General features: G+C 36.4%; 1 protein-coding gene across 1 annotated transcript; it reads left to right on the forward strand.

Annotated features, from left to right (window-relative positions):
* Window positions 1-11,168: 11,168 nt before the first annotated feature.
* Window positions 11,169-16,710, forward strand: LOC131784967 (TNF receptor-associated factor 2-like). Its single transcript, XM_059101810.2, has 7 exons — window positions 11,169-11,311; window positions 12,167-12,224; window positions 13,305-13,409; window positions 13,873-14,037; window positions 14,582-14,659; window positions 15,065-15,154; window positions 15,537-16,710. Exons 1-7 carry the CDS (start codon window positions 11,169-11,171, stop codon window positions 16,560-16,562), a joined length of 1,665 nt encoding a protein of 554 aa, XP_058957793.2. The 3' UTR covers window positions 16,563-16,710.
* Window positions 16,711-17,904: the final 1,194 nt, after the last annotated feature.

Genomic DNA, 17,904 nt, shown 5'->3' on the forward strand with positions numbered 1-17,904 from the left:
AAATGGTCCAGACTTTAAATAAAGACCATGCAAAAAGAATAATATTCTATCAAATTTTGCACCAGATTAAAATGTCAGAAAGCCTCTTTTATTACTTTCTTAATGGTGGAGCTGGTGTTGGCAAATTACACCTAACAAAGGCATTGTATCAGGCAGCCCTTGAGTATTATAATACTAAAGCTGGTGATGATTTTCATCAAATCAAAGTTTTATTGTCAGGGCCAGCTGGGAAAGCTGCCTATATTGTTAAAGGTCATATTATTCACAGTGCAATTGCTGTTCCTGCCAATCAGTCATTGAAAAAATTAAAAATAGCTTGATTTAAGTGGACTAAACACCTTAGAAACTCAATTTGGAGGAGTAAAATTAATTTTTGTGGATTAAATCTCAATGGTAGGAAACAGTTTGTTTGCCATACAAATCATTAATAGGCTTAAAGATATTCAACGTTGTAAAGATGATTTTGGAGGCATCGGCATTATTGCTATTGGTGTTATGTTCCAGTTAGAGCCTGTCATGGATAGTTATGTTTTTAAAGACCTCAAAAATTTAGATTATGTAGTTCTTACTCCTAATCTCTGGCAACAACACTTTAAAATGTTTGAAATCGTGAAATCATGCGTCAAAGAGAAAGCAAGTTCTTTGCTGAGTAGCTTAATAGGTTACAAGAAGGTAAACACAAACCTAGTGACATTGCAAATTTAAAGAGAGAATTATACAAGACGACTTAAACAACCCAACTGAAGCACCTCATTTATTTGTACAAAATGCAAAGGTAGATTAATTTAATTAAAGAGTTCACAGTGCAGCAATAGGAAACAAAATAATACAGAATTAAAGCTTAAGACAGTGTTATTGGAGCTATCGCTCTGCTGAGCTAAGAGAAAAAATATTGTGACAAATACCTAATGATCTAAGAAAATCTAAACAGTTGGCGTGGAACCTATGTCTTGCTGAAGGTGAAAGAACTGAACTTGCCATGAATATATGAACTGAAGATGGCATGACTAATGGTGTTGGAAATGTTATTAAATTTGTTCAGTGATATCAACAAAACAAACCTTTAGGTTTAGTGTGGGTACAATTTGACCACTTGGGTGTTGGTTATAAAACTACAATTGAAAACAGACATTTCTATATTCAAGGAATCGACAATGCATGGACCCCAATAGAACCTGTCACTGTGCAATTTGCAGTAGGTAGAAACAAAGCAGCACAAGTTGTTAGGAAACAGTTTCCATCACATACTGCAGCAGCAAAAACAATTCTCAGATTTCAGGGTGATACTGAAACTAAAATAGTTGTCAACTTAAACACTAGAAGAACTAATATTCCACACATTAATTATGTGCACGGGACTGGGTGAGTTACTACTTTTGAAGGTTTATTTATAACTGACCTCCCTTGCGAAATGGCTTTTGGAATTCCTAGGAATAAAGGTGTGAATTTTCACGGTAAATTCGGACTGGGAATTCCTAGGAATTCCCAAACATAACAACTCTGGTTCTAAAAACCTAGAAATTCCTAGAAATTCCCAGAAATTCCAAGTTTACAGCCAACAGGACTTGGAATTCCTAGGAATTCCTAGGAATTCCAACTCAGAGAACCAATGACTTTCCCTGAAAAGCTGTAAATCTAAAAAATTCCTAGGAATTTCTGGGAATTTTTGGGAATTTTTAGGAATGTTTAAGAATTACTGGGAATTTTAAGCAAAAAATTTGAGGCTAATGATATAAAATAAATACTTTAAATCAAAAAAACCCAGCTAAAATTCAAGTATTCAATGAAATTTATTTAGAAGCTTAAGGCTTACATGTAAAATATTTTTGATTAATTATTAACATCAACATGTGGTAAAATTAGGATGGAATTTGATCTATTTTTCTTTTCTTGAAAACTTCATACGGATTAATCCTCAATTACAGCTATTCATATGAAATAGTCCTAATCAATCATTAAATTTGGTTTGACACAAATTGTGAATAAAATCTGTTGATTCTTTTCCATAAACTACAATATCTTAAATTATATTTGAAAATCAAGCACTTTTGGGAGTGAAGGGGTTAATTACAGACAAATAAAATTGATTTTTTGATTAAAATCTTGTTGTAACTGTAACAATAAATTAGAATGAAGTTATCCTACACTGCAAACTTAGCTGCTATTTGTATTTTTTTTCCTGGGCTCACAATGAGTTGGCCTTGAATGAGGTTGTCTACAAGAAGCTTGACCATTTTGTATCTGGATTCCATGACATCTGAATTTGAAAAAAAATAATATATTTAAATATATATATTTAAAGCTCAGACCAAGCCTTTAAGATGGCTATGAGGAAAAGGGCATTCATTGGATTCTCAAATTGAGAAATCTCTGTTATATTGAGTGACTTTTATATTGGAGTTAGTACATTTCTCTCATAGATTTTACTAAAAAAGGGCTGAATACATTATTTTGTTTTTACCAAGGAGGGCTTCTTTATGTAATAACGTTTGTTTAATAACAGTTCCTATTATGAATCTTGAATGTTCCCAAACGTGACTGGAGGAATCTTGAAACCTTACTGATAGGTTTATTTCATTGTAAAGCATAAGCCTAAGAAACTGCGGCATGCAAGTGACCGATTCGATTCTCAGAATTATTCTAGTTTCAGTTGCGCCGAGCGTTATGTAAGCTTAATTCAACCCGCTACATCTATTCTTTTATAAGATTTTGATCACGCAACGAATATCGCAATTTTTACTCACCACAAAATTTCAAAATCGTAGCTTTACAGATGGCCACTCGACCCTTGTTTGTACCAGTCAATATGTCAACTGTTGTCCCTTCTTTTAACTCCACGGCGCCAACGACTTTCATTTCTTTTACAACACTTACGCTGTTCTCGTTTTCCCATTGAACCACAATAAAAGCTATCTTTAGAAATGTTATATTAAGCAAAACAGTTGAGCAAAACGATCAACCGATGAAAAGTACATTCAAAGATGAGCGCCAAATGGAGTCTTCTTTGTTTCCGATCACGGGCATGATCACGTGGATCTTTTAGGACTTGTAATTGGCTAGCAAAGTGAATCCGCTGGCTTGCCGATTGTAGTGTTAGGAGAAGCGCACAACTTTATCCTGACTTCTCCGACCGGTTCTCTATTTCTAGACGATGAAAACCTTGGTGATATAAATAATGATGTGAGCTCACTCTATGTAGAAAGAATCGATCGTATTACAAATGAACGATTTGTGGCCGAAAGTTGTCGAGAAAACAAAGACTCGAAACTCACTTGAGTTGTGTTCATGGCGAAGGTGAAATACAAGCTAATCACAGTTTTGAATGCGACTACAAATCGTCTTTTACCCTCATATTTATAAAAGAAGGATACCACATTAGGAAGTATAAAAGATACATAGATGATCCTAGTGTACCAGTACCTAAATCTACAAAGCTTGACCGTAGCAAGCGTTCAGCAACATGTTTCAACACCGCCATCTCGATTCCTCAGTCAGTCGTTTCCACTGAACTTAAAGCAGTAGTGACAACAGAGTTCTGAGTGCGTCTTACGAAGGAGAAACATTTCTACAAGAGACAGAAGTAACTATATGCGATTACAGAGGTGCGTTGGAACTCTGGTCCACAAATAGTTATGCACTGTCCGAACTATAAAACAATTTTGTTGATAGCTGACAGACAGAGAAGAACAACAAGTAAACTTTAGAGCTGTTATTATTGAAGTGTGACTATAAAGAAGGACTTGTATTTTGTACCAAAAATAAAAAGATGTAATATTTTTTGGGAGATCCAGTGATTGGGACATTTAAGAAATTAAGTTATGAAAGGAAACTTGGTTGGTACTTCTCACTACTAACAAGTCTTGTTGACAAATATTTTCAGATCAGAGTTTCAAATAAAGTAAATCGAAGATGTCATTTAAAAGGTGTTTTTTCTCAAAGGGCACATTGACTACCTCTGTCTTGTCTGCATGTCAAATGTTTGCAAAGCATGTGGATGATCCACAAGTATTGGAACTCTTACAAAAATGTTTTTTAAGAATAAAAACAGCAAAACAAATTACAGCAATTAGTCACGAAAACAGAGCAAAAAACTGAAAAAAAAAACAGCAACAACAATCATGAAAAAAGAAAGATTAATTAGGTGTTGAATTTGTTTGTCTAAGGCATGAAATTTCTACTAAAAATGTTGTCAACAAAAAGTCTCTGACAGTGTTTGAGGCAACTGAGCTTGACTGTTCTAAGGTTTTCTAACAAAGGCAACCAGTAATGTAGGTTAGGGAAGTAAGATAACAATGTAATTATTGTTAATTATTGTGGAAGTTGTGTACCAAGGAACAGCTAATGAATGTTTGATGATTTTGGCACATCAGTGAACATGAGACATTAATTTGCATCACAATAAAAATATTTTTTGATCATGGAATCCAAGAGTCCTTTGAGGTTAGAAAGCAAATTTGTGATAAGAGTACATTGGATTAATTGGCAATTTCCATTTAACATAACTGACAGCTGGTTCATGAGAAAATCCATATTAATGTAAAGATTTACTAAAACTTAGTTTGAATAATAAATTTCATGATCTTTAAGTTATAAACATATACATGTATGTATATCTCTTGGTAAGTTTTGTATAGCATACCTTTTATTGAGCCAAAGTTTTAAGCCTCTGAAATTATTCCTTTTCTTAAAATCTTCACATTCAAGGTATTGAGAATTTCTTAGAATTTATGTGGACCTCAGAGTATTAAAATTGCCTCAAATTCAATTCCCAGATATTACCAAGAGTTCCACACTTCTTAAATTATAGGTAATTCATAAAGCTAAGAATTCCTAGGAATTCCAAGTCCTCACAAAACTGGAGTCTTCCTTTCCCAGAAATTCCCAGTAATTCCAAGCTTTTTAAATCAGAGTTAATTTGCATAGTTGGGAATTTTTGAGAATTCCTAGGAATTCCCAGAAAACTGGGAATTCAGTTTGCAAGGGTCATTTCCATAACTGGGAATTTTTTGAGAATTCCTAGGAATTCCCAGAAAACTGGGAATTCAGTTCGCAAGGGCTCTGTGAAGACAAAATTACTGTCCATCTCAATGTTAAGATAGAAATGAAGCAATTAAGAACAATTGCAAAACTTAAGCTTTGTATATCATGTACCACTTAATCACATAACAGATTCCCGTCTCAAACTGTGTTATCTGAATGCAAAGTCTGTTCATAAACACATCCAAGACTTACGTAAAGATCTAAATTATTCCAGTTCTGATATAAACATTCTTGCAGAAACAAGATTTAACTCTCAAGATCCTAATGACATGTATCACATCAGTGGTTACAATCTCCTCCAAAATGATTATCTTAACTCCAGTAATGGATTAGTTAGGCCCTATGGTGGTACAGCTGTGTACAGTAAAATCCCATACTTACCTCGATATCCCCACTGTCACAATATACATGGTATTGAAATTACTTTAATAAAAGTTATGACTCGTGAGAACTGGACAATCTTAGGCATACGTGTATATCACTCTCTAAAGGTGTCTGTAAGACAGTTTTGTGAAGCAATCTTAAATGCTATTTTACTTGACAACAGTATTATTGTTGGAGAATTTAATAGAAATTGGCTTATTGAGACAGAGAGGAGACCATTGTTTAATTTACAATTAAGAGATAAAGGTTACAAGCAGTTGATATAAACTTATACAACTGATAACAAAACTGCAATATTGATCACATATATACAAACATATCCCAATTGGATTTCCAAGCAGGTGTATTGGAAAAATGTTTTACAGAAAACAGAGCAGTTTGAGCTTCATTTCATGACACACTGAATTAAATTACAGTTTCACTATTCATTTAACCACTTAGAAAAACATGAAAAATATGATACAATATTATCTGCAAAACTGTAAAATTGTTAAAATACTAAGTCTCAAGTTCCTATTCTGTGAGCTGCTGATAATTCTAGATATTTTGCCATGTGTAGAACACCATCACAAAGCTACAGGGGTCATTTGTCACGTGGAGAGTGCAGTCACATATGGCTTGAACTGGGCAACAGACATGAAAATGATGGCTTGATATGTGTCTTGTTAGAGAGGAAAACTGAAGAAGATAACGCTCCAGCTGAGAACAGAAAAAGGTTAGCAAAAGTAGTCAGGCAAGTTTTCAAGAGTACTCAAGGAAACAGAAACGATACAACCCATGGAAAAGAGCAAGTTATCACTGCACTAAAGTATTAAGTCCTTTAGTTCTGTTGAATATTTTCTTTAACATATCAGTGTATAATAAAAATTATTGAACTTGGTTCTGCGTGATATCCACAACTAGCTACATCTCAGTAAGTATTGTGGGTCTCAGCCTTTGGCTTCAGCTGATAATGCTAACTTTGCCCATGATAATTCTGTATATCTTGAAAAACCTCCTGTATATGTTATGAAGATACACTGTAACACTATATACATTAAGGAGACAGATACCCACAATTATGGGAAGGAATATGAAATACTACTTCTGTGGCAGTTAGCTATATAATATTGCAAATACTTATCAGTGCTAATGAAAATAGTATTCACATTTATTGTATATGTTATCCTTCCAATTATTTTGGTTTTAAATTTTATAAACCAGTTTCATTTTCCTTTTCTTTTTTGATAGATCATGGTGATGAATATGACACAATAAAATATAAATACCAAATCAAAATGAAAAACTTTCGAACAAAGATAATTGTTTTAAGAACCATAACATACGCATTGATCATGCCAATGCTGAATATCTATCACATGAGAGGTGGCTAAGGAAATAATAAGAAAATATTCATATAAATAGTTTATACATATAACAGATGGACCCTAAAAAGCAGACTAACTTCTTCAACAAAGTGTGTTTTCATTAGTTTCAGAAGATCTAAATCTTTAACCTACACTGCCGCTGGAGTTCTGGCTTTCTACCACACTAAGAATTCTGGTTTGCACTACCGATATCATCAACTGGTAAGTATCCTATTTCTGCACCCTATGTCCCTCTTCTCATGAAAAAAAACCTTGTCCATAAATAAAGTGCCATCTTACTGTGCATAATTATAGCATATTATTTACTAATGAATATGTACATTTTTCTTTCGTCTTCTTAGACAGTTATGCTTCACTCATCACAAAAGGAAGTTTTCCCTACAGTTCCAAACAGCAAGAAGTACCAGTAGCTTGACATCCTCCTGTTCAAAACATAGCAATCCAACCGATCAGTGGTTCCTGTACTATACATGCTACACTGCAAGTTAAATTCTGTGTAAAACAGTTGGAACAAATAACAGGAAAAATGCAAACAAGCCATTGTGAAGATACAAGTGGAAAGAATCTTGAAAGTCACAGTCGGGACAACTGAACAAATAGCAGTAGAATCTGCTCCTTTTTTCAAGCAAATATTTCAATGTGTAATGAACGCCTGATCTACATGTAACTTCCACGTGACAACTGACACTTTTTATTAATTTTTAACAGGTAAAAGAAAGTTATAAACTTTTTACATGTGCATGAAACTCCAGTCTTGCAGTATGCAATGATGATCTGTTGTAAATGATTGTGAATTAGGAAATTGCATTTTTTGTTCACTTTCTGAACAGTGCAGTAGTTTTAGGTAGACACACACCAAGTGTACTGCATTCAGCAGGACTCAAAACTGCTGAGCAAGTTTGCATGTGGAAAAAAGTAAAAAAATCCAACCTTCGCGTAAGGGGCAAATAAAAAATATTATTACCCTTGAAGGCTTAGCAAACAGCAGTTTATTTCATATTAAGATATTTATCTACTACATTTTTTGTCCTGCTTAGCACAAAATCTGCTAAAAAGAAATATTTACTTTTCCAGGTATATCAGCTATGAGAAGGTATTCGTTTGATATAATTATTATAACATCACACAATAAATAGTGGCAATACTGGCCATCAAAGTATAGGAGCTGCAACTGTTGTGAGCCACCTTCATGCTACAGAAACTAAGACAAGCTAAAGTGTCATTAGGTTTTTACGCTGAACTTTATTTTTTGGAGCATCAATGGGGTGTAAAAAAAAAAACCACCAAACTTAGGGAGTTTCAATTAGAATTTTTACACCGAAAAATATGAACAAAAGATTGACAGGAACCGTGATGTAAATTATTGATACTTAAAAGATGTATAATTAATTAATACCACCGGTGCTATACGGTTCCTAACATATACATCCCTATCTAAATTACCCCGACCTACTCCTGTCAGGCCCAGTAGCACAGTCGGTAGAGCGTCAGTAGATTAAATCCAGAGGTGGCCAGTTCGACTTCTACAGGGGTTAAGTTTTATCAGTTCTGTGGGAACACTCCCAAATGTCCTCTTTCAGGGTACTAACCCAGTGATACTTGGTGTTTCGGCAGTACTGCCTTCCCTTCGCACCTAAGCACACATTAGAAATTTATAACTAATTCGATAAAAGATTTCTGGTTTAAAATCGTCGTAAAGGATGACTTGAGCAGCACCTGCTCCTATAAAGAATCTGACAAACTACTTACTGTTCTCTGGAAGTGCCAAAGGTATATTATTATTATATGCACGTAGAAACTGGATTGAATTCCAAAAACAATTTGAGTACTACAAGGCACATAGTCTAAATGTCTGGCAAGTAGTAGATTTAAACAAATTAAGTAATAACGTAGTTTACTCTAATATTTTCACTTCTGAGTTCATACGCGTCTTAAAAACCCTTTAAATTCAGCAGTCCGGTTTCAAGGGCCTTGAAAGTACTTGAAATTGGTTTTTGGTCCTTGAAAGTACTTGATTTTTTATTGAACGGGATAGAACCATATAAACGCTTACAAGTTTTAAAGTAAATGAAAGCCAGTGACAACAAATGTGTATACTTCTCAAAATGCTCACAATGCTTACACTCGTTTTGTGTTCCTAGTGCTCTCTCCTTATTCTCACGCATGTTCATTGAGCTACAAGTGCACAGCGAATATCTGGTTTGAACGTGTTTTCAACCTCTCGTCTGGCGTTTCTGCATGTGCACGTCATAGCTTTCAACAAAAAAGAAAAGCCCTTAAAATTTCGAAATAGGAAAGTCCTTGATTTTTTGGCCTGAAAAAGTGTGCGAATCCTGTCACTTACTTCTCAGGCAAAGAGTACTGCTGCTTATCATTTGTACAATTGTAACTGAAAACAGTGTAAAATGATTTCAATTCTCATGGTTTTTTTTTATTGACTATCATATCGAAAAGTGTTCATCTCTGGAGAAGTATTGCATCTCCATACTACCCCTCTGAGCGATATCCAGACATTTACTTCTTCCAATGTCCAGAATTACGTTTCCAATGTAAGGTACGGTAAATTTAATCCAAATAGACTTACTATCACCTACTTCCAGCTCATATTTTCCCGTTCGGTTTAACTTCCATTACGTGTTACACTGGTTCGTAAGCCACACATGTATGCATTGCGGATCTATTTTTTTCTCAAGGGACAGTCAACTGTATTATGATTCACGACAAAAGCTACCTTACGCAACCGTGTATAGTGAATGAGCAAAAGATTGGAGAAATAGCCGGTAGTGTTACTTTGAAACGAATCATCTAGACAGCTCTGAAGAGGAATTAAACACCAACAACTTGAAACTGACCAACAAAAATCTCAGCGTACCTGATAAGAGAATCATCATCACTCTTCAAAGAAGTCTTCGAAAGCAGGTTTTGGGCAGTGCCCGGAACAAGGGCCAATAAACTGGGATTTTTTTGTATAAGGAGTGAAGATCGTCTGTACATAAGAAGGTCTAGATCTAAATAAAAACGATGATCAGCCAACTAAAAAATCGCTTATTAGTTAGGGAATCTCCCCTGTTTCATAAAATAATATAAATAAGTTGTCTAATTAACAGTCAGGAGCACTCGGTCGTTAGTATATGCAACAAACAGATCTGAAGACCTAAGAGATTCGATCCTGACTGGAAGAGAAAGTTGCAATACTCAAGTAAGTTTTTAAGCAAGTTTTCTGTACTCAAGTTTATTTCAACAGTTGTCCAACTCTTTTCCAACGCTCGATAGATCTTGACGAGATTGTAATGCGAAAATTCGTGGTGTCTTCTATATGTGTCAACGTAAGCAAATCAATGAAGTTCTCTTTGATTCGTTGGCAAGAGAAAAGTTCCTTGGCTCTTTTAACAGCCCTATAGATTCAGCGGACACAGTCAGGCGTGAAACAAGCATATTTGATCGATCCTTCTAGGTGTTTGGTGCATGTCTCATAAGCGGTGTGTATTTCGTTTCGTACTATGTTATTTGTTAATGGTACTTACAGCTCTAGCTATACTGACTCTTCCGAAAAGGCAAACCCTAATTTTGGTGTAAATGCCATTCATAACTAATTTGGTATGGAGTTGTGACGCCAAGTTATAAGCCCCGAACGACATCCGGAAGTGAAGTGATCGGCATAACCATGATGTTTGGTTGCGTAAATAATGACAAAATTCATGTGATTGAAGAAAGCCTTTTCTACCGACTGGTGGTATTTACAAAGCATCAATAGAACTTGCACTTACTTCAGGTACCAGTCGTGTTTCTTAAACATAGGTTTGTGATGAATACTATCAAAATTTATTCAGAATAATGGGCGACGATACAGACAGGAAGTAAGAGGAGCAGCTTTTATAGAAAAATCATTTATCTCCGTTGTTCAATGGTTTAACGTTCAAAGTGTATCAGATAATGTGTTTGAAAAAAATATTTATGCAGGTCAAATGCTGTAGAAAACGTACCACCTCTAAACGAAAGGAAAACCTGTCATTTTCGATATCTTTCGTCTAACATTTTTTAAATCGCCTGAAAGGAGCAACGTGACATGTATTTTATAGAACGTGAATCATTCATCATAATTTTGAACTATTGGCTTGTTTCACTTCTGTTGTAACAGCAGACAATTTGGAACACAATAATCTTAAGTATACTTTGGAAGCGAAGAGTTCGACCGCTCCAAACCGATCGACAGTCACAATCTAAAATTGTCGTTTCCGGAAAATTTCCCAATGCATAATTTAGGGGTATTTTTAGACGGAACTAATTATGTAAATGGAAGATTGGTGTTGTGGGGTAATTTTGCCAAGTTGTATAAGAATTATTTGAAGATTCTGTTTCATTTAACGAGGAACAGCAATGGGATATCGACTCGCCGAAACTGACCGAGACAAGACTGATCCAAAACATTTGTGTACAAAGTGCAATGATATATTACAAGAACCGAAGCAGACATCTTGTGGACATCGTTACTGTAAAGGATGCATAGACTCAGTTCTGAGGTATTTTCATGTACATATTTATATAGAACTTTAATTTAGTTTCCTCGTTACATGTTGTAAGGGCTATACCTATTTTATTTCATTTCTCATTCGAACAAAACGGTCTTCGGTAAAAGTGATATTAAGACTGGTCGACTAGTAAATGTGACCAGCAGGAAATGTTCGCGATATTGCTGTTTATTTCTGCCAAGTCCAAGTGGTATTAACAGTTGTGCAGACCGTTTAGGATATTGATAATAATTTATACACGGGTCATCAATGTATAATAATAATAATAATAATAATAACAATAATAATGATAATGATAGTAATAATAATAACAATAATAATAATAATAATAATAATACTAAAAACCCCATTCAGAGAAGGGATGGGGAACGTTCAGAGAGAGGCTGGTGTACATAATGTGTATTCAAGTTTAAAATGACTACAACAGTAATGAAACACGGCTATTTGAGGAACACTCTTTGGTTAGTGCCTGTAGCAATAACTTGGAAAGTGCCTAATTACTAATAAAAGCACAATAATTAATTAATGAGCTAATTAACTAGTAAATATATAACATAATCAAATTAATTAATAAAACAAATAAATTAAATAAAGTCTCTAGAAAGTTTGAGGTAAGGCTTCTCTTCAAGCAACGTTTGAAGTCCCCTAATTGACCTAAGCTGACTATATCAGTCAAGAATATAAATTGAGCGCGTCAAAGTGTGATTCATAACTCAACTAATTACTTTTAATGTAAGAACAAATGATGACTCTATATCTTCGCGTATTTCAAAGGTTTACCAACGAATAAGAGGAGGCTTAAGATCATCTGTTTTATTAAACAGTGTCACCGTTTCTTGATTGCAGCAAAGAAAATTCGGAGAGGAAGTGTGTTGAGGATGGTACCTTGCTAAGGGAAGAAGAAGTAAGAGTTCATTATCAGTTTACAGTCACGATAAAGATCAGAAACCGGTCTGTAAGGGTAAATACTACCGACCGTAAATTCCCGAGAATCATGAAACTCGGCCCCAGGACTTTATTCATTAAAAGTGTTCGAAACGAGGCTTGTATTTTGAGGGCATCACATACGGATGGATTTACTGGTAGAGAGAGGGTTTGCTGGCAATCATTTTCTTAATGAAAAATAACATTGTTGCTTTAGCTTCAAGCTTAATTGAGCGCAGCACGACAGGAGAGTGTGCAACACAAAGAAACACCGGTACCAGATAAATGCAATGGAGTCTGAGAATGTGTCCTTAACTTCCACTATGATATTCTTTGTTCTTGCATGTCCTTAAAACAGCCACGGATAGTTTATATGTACGGAGTGGTTTTATATAGGAGACGCTATATATTTAACCTTTGAATTGGAAGTTCTTAATCAGAGGGGTTCGTACATGAGTTTGGAATTTTACTTTATCATAAAATGGTAGACGGTATTGGTTAACTATATGCTACCAAATATTACCGCGAAATGTTGGAAATGTCTGGGTGCCAATTTGCGATGGGCAATTCAATTTGGCATTTTAAATAGGAGCTGCATCTTTGTTTACCATGCCTTTGAAAACTTTCTGGCACGCTTTTCATTAAAAATCCTTTCTAATATATAGATTTAGCCAAGCTTAAAAGTGAAGCTCGCATTTTTTTTCCCGCACGTCTCAAGGGCACAACGCCCAGGACTAGAACCCGGGTCGTCCGACTCGGAGCCCAGTGCACTGACCATTGGACTACTGAACAAAGCTGTGGTGTTGGCGTGCCCGCAGTACAGTTGACCACGCATGTTAAAAGTAGCACCTTGTACGGTCTTACGGTCGTACATCCAAATTTTTTCGGCTTGATGGGCTACTTTTATTTTGTATAATTATGGGGCCACGCTCTGCGAGCTCCGCTATAAGTAGGAAGATAAACTGAATTAACATGATTAACAGGTTTCCTAAAAGGCGCTTTTCGATGTATGAATGCTACAGCCATTTAAATTTCAATTATCTATGTCAATCTAATACAGGTCTTCCCTGATAAATTTGTGGAGCGCGAAATCCTTCACCTAGAGCTTCATTGTTCCCGATTCGATAAAGGGTGTCAGTGGATCGGCCAGCTAAAGCACCGTCAGGTATTATTAAACTTACAGTGATGCTTTGATTTTACAGCTCCGGTTCCGGTTCTGCTCAATACATTTTCAACCAAGAATTAAGCCAGTTGATGGAAAAAATGAAAAAACGAAACATTTTATGATGGTGACCAATCAAACAACTTAGGTCCATGAGTAAAAGTGAAAAGTCTGGGCGAAAAGGGAGGGGGTGGAGGAATGGTGGTTTAAGGAGCTTTTTTCACTTATTTCCGTTACCCCTGATAAATTTTGCTCGCCTGCTTTCTTGCTCGTCTCTTTTGAGTGAGAGCCTTGCACGAGCCATTCTCTTGTTCTCATATCAGACGTTAACAAAGAGGTCTAGTCTACACAACGCACAGCCAAAGGCATAAAAGGACCACAGACTTTCATTACACAGTCTAAATGTTTAAATTAACTGAATTACGTTTGCATTTAGATACAAACCAATAGGCTCTTTTTATCCTAGGAACATGACCACACTTGTGAGTTTGTTGAAATTCCATGTGTTCACTCCAGATGTGGAACTATGGTACAAAGATCAGACCTCGCCAGTCATCTTGAAAACGACTGCAGCTGCAGGGAGGAGCTGTGCACCTATTGTGGAAAACGTATCTTGGTCGTTGATATGGCGGTAAATATCATGCAAATTATATTACTCTAAAAGTGCTGGAAGTTGACGTTTGAATACTGATTTGACCTGAAAAAATAACGCAACTTTTTTAGAAGTTTCATTGGAGAAACCCAGGTAATAATGGGTAATTTAGTAATATCAACTGTGGTGACAACGTAAATTGGCGTCCGTAAACAGTTTCAAAACTAACGTTTTGAGCTTTAGCCCTTTGTCACGAAGGAGCCAATTTATGTTATCAACTCAGTTGATAATACTCTATTATCTTGTTATACTCTCCCACCGACGCAGATCCACAGTATCTTTAGAAACCTACCCCCTTCAATTATTTGCCAGGTAATATTTGGTTGCATTTGACTCTATTGCAAGGTGGAGGAATGATAATTACGTCAACTAGTAAAGGTAGCCTACAGCTCCTACAGTCTGTCACTGGATCCACACCACTTAAATGATCAAAATCAAAAGCGATGTTTCCCTAAATACAATCACACGCATATCTAAAGAAAAGAAGATTCAACCCTATTATTGCTTTCTCGTCTTTTTCCAGGACCATCATCAAACAGACTGTCCAAGTTATCCTCAGTGTTGCCCTGAATGTGGAAATGAAGATATTCCACGCTGTCAGGTACGGGCAAAAGGGTTTTCTGAGTCAATATTGAGCAAAATAGTTATAGAGAATAATCTAGGATTGAAAACATTAAGCCGTGCTCCAATTTGTGGTTATTCTTAGAGCTTGAATCTTTCTCTTATTAATCAATCAAATGCAAAGATGAAAACCAATCGGGACTCGGTTACTTCATCTTTCGATGGCTTACGTCAAGCTGTTTGCTTGTTTCCTTTTAATTTCTCATCGACTCGTTATATTTTCTTCTTTCTTACATGTATCGTTCATCGTGCTTATGTTTGTTATTGTTTTTTCTCGTTGCTTATTTTTTGTACACAATAGATCAGGTCTACATGTACAGTGTTGATCTGTACTGTTCAATAGCTTTATGATTTTAATTGCTATAAGGCTTCGCATGTTTCTCAGGTTTCTGTTCACTTGGATCCAGTAGTTGGGGACTGTCAAGAAATGAAAACAATGTGTCCATTTGCAGCGATGGGCTGCAAAAAAACAAAGGTAACAAATAGCGTTTTCCTGCTCATTGCATTTATATTAAGCAAAACTAATGCCTCTCGTAAGGTGAAACAGCAATCTTACAAACGAAGCAAATGGTACATTCTGCCTGACAGTACAATTGTAGTTATCTCGGTTTCAGTGACATGAGCGACAAGGAGTATTTCTTTTCTCTTTGGCTGGGTTAACAATGCATCCCCAGGTTCTGTCAATAAGAATTGTGACTTGTATATAAATACGTAACACTGAAAGACATCCTGTTTTTTATGACGAAAATATTCTGACTGCAATTTGTAGAAATCCGATTTGTAGGGAAAGCATGCCACAACGAATCAAGTTAAGCTTTTATACGCCCTCTTTAATTGTTTTTTCGTTTTTAATTCAGCCTATGCGTTTTAATGAAAGAAAGGATCACCTCAAAGAATACACACCAGAACACATGACTTATTTGCTGCAGCACTTTACAGAACTGTCCTCGCTCGTTAGCAGCACTTTGAGTTATGCATTATCAAGCAAGATCAGTGGCTTAATTGTTCCCATTGAAAAACAACTGGACTATTCGATCAAGCAGATAGGGGCAGCATTAGTGGAGACTGGTGCACTTAAATCAAGAGGTGACCAACAAGAAGCTCGCATCGAAAGCCTGGAGAAAGCTGTAGATCATTTCAGACTGCTTGGTGACTCAAGCGATTATAGTGAGCAGCTCGAACTCTCCACAAAAGTTTGCGACCAAGCAGCTAAAATTGCTGACCTGGAGGTGTTTATGATTGAAGGAAACAAAAATGACGAAGATCTCGGGCGACAGATTAAAGGGTTGAAGAGAGAACACGAGAATTTCAAAGAAGAGTTTTCAAAGATACAGCGACGTCTCGAGTCCATAGAGCACACGCTGAGCCTGCGTAATGTGCCTCTGGCTGATTTGGAGGAACAAGTCAGACAGAATGAGGTTTCTAGTCACAATGGCATCCTGCTTTGGAAAATCTCCGACTTCGCCAGAAAAAGGCAAGATGCACTCAGCGGCAGACAAGTGTCTCTCTACAGTCCACCTTTTTACGCTAGTAGCTATGGATACAAGATGTGTGTGCGCCTTTATCTAAACGGAGATGGAATGGGCAAAGGAACACACATCTCGTTGTTCTTTGTGGTTATGCGCGGTCCGTATGATGCACTTCTTCGCTGGCCTTTCAGACAGAAGGTCACCTTCATGTTGTTGGATCAGGATGACGTTGAACATGTTATCGACGCCTTCAGACCAGATCCAAGTAGCAAATCCTTCCAACGACCAAAGAGAGATATGAACATCGCCAGTGGTTGTCCAACGTTTTGCCATCTATCGGGGTTAAACAACCACGCTTACGTGCGCGATGATACCATGTTCGTTAAGGTCATAATTGACACTACAGACATTTGAGTTATGACTGTAACTTTTAAGGGTTTAAGCCATGATAAGTTACTGGTTTTAATTGCATTTCCAGAGCCTGTAAACCTAGGCTATTGTTTATTAAATTTACAAGACAGAACTTCGAAAATCCCGAAAAGTGGGAGACTATTTCCTAAACGTCGATTCGCAACGAATAAATCTATAATCGATTAAACAGTGTGACAAAAAAAAAATAATAATGAGAGAGCAAAAGATCCTCCTTGCCAGAAGACTCATCGTGCTGTTTACTTAAAGTTGTAAGTTACAAACGTTCTTGGTCGGAAAACTGCTCGAGCTCCTCTAGATTAGTCATTTCTAGATAATATTATGATATACCAAATGAATTACAGTGTATAAGTCACCGATTGACGACTCGTTATTGAATAGAGGGGATTCCCGTAAGTAAATTTCTCTAATTTTAATAAGTTATAAATACGTATATTATTTTAAAAATACGAGGTGTTAAAGCTGACTGATCCTTGATACTCAAGTGGGGCCTCGCCGATTGCTTTAAACACGTATATTATTTAAAAATACGCGGTATGAAAGCTGACTAATCTTTGATACTCACGTGGGGCCCCGCCGATTGCTTTAAACAATAATTTTTGATGGCGTGGGATCACGTGGGGCCTCGCCTTTTTTTTAAATGAAATATGAGCTCATATAAGCTCGATTCGTGAGAGGGTATTTGAAACTATCACAAGTACAGGATAGCATTCTACCTATCCGTTGCTCGGTGAATATAAAAATATATACCTTTAATGGCATAGTCTATGAGCTCATTTAAGCTCGATTCTTCATGAGTGGGTGGGTACTTGAAATTAACACAAGTATAGAATAGCATTCTACTTATCCATTGTACGGTGAGTATGCAATATATATATATATATATATATATATATGTTTTTTTTTTTGGCCAGAGTCGTAATTATAAAACCTTTGGTGGTCTTTCATCTCGACCTCCTCCTCCTCTTTTTGTACTCAGCTTAAGAGACCAGCTTTGATTCTTTGTTAGCGGGATAAAACCCCTGAGGGAGGGAGTGGCTGTAATGGGCCGACTGAAGTCCACAGTCTCTCAGCTTGTGTCCCAGGTAACAGCAGAGAACGGGGCCACTCAAGATGAGCTTCATGATTTAAGATCTCGTTTGATGCACGTGGAGGATACCTTGATAGAACCGGATTCAGTGCCAGCAGGACAGCGCGGCTCACTTCCCGCTCGGTATCGTGAAGCAGGCCTTTGCCTGGTAAAAGGTTTAGGGTGTTATTGAGATAATTAAAAAAGAAGGTTTATGGAGGTTTTGCGGCATTGCAAGTTTGCCCCCCTCCCCCCTGA

The sequence above is a fragment of the Pocillopora verrucosa genome, chromosome 4 (genome assembly GCF_036669915.1).
Source record: "Pocillopora verrucosa isolate sample1 chromosome 4, ASM3666991v2, whole genome shotgun sequence".
NCBI lineage: Eukaryota > Metazoa > Cnidaria > Anthozoa > Scleractinia > Pocilloporidae > Pocillopora > Pocillopora verrucosa.

What these genes read in the sequence shown, in the direction of transcription:
- LOC131784967 (XM_059101810.2), top strand. Translation starts at nt 11,169, where the DNA reads ATGGGATATCGACTCGCCGAAACTGACCGAGACAAGACTGATCCAAAA. An exon ending in GCCAGCTAAAGCACCGTCAG is followed by an intron (nt 13,410 to 13,872) that starts GTATTATTAAAC and finishes TTTTTATCCTAG; the next exon opens with GAACATGACCACACTTGTGA. An exon ending in TGGGCTGCAAAAAAACAAAG is followed by an intron (nt 15,155 to 15,536) that starts GTAACAAATAGC and finishes TTTTTAATTCAG; the next exon opens with CCTATGCGTTTTAATGAAAG.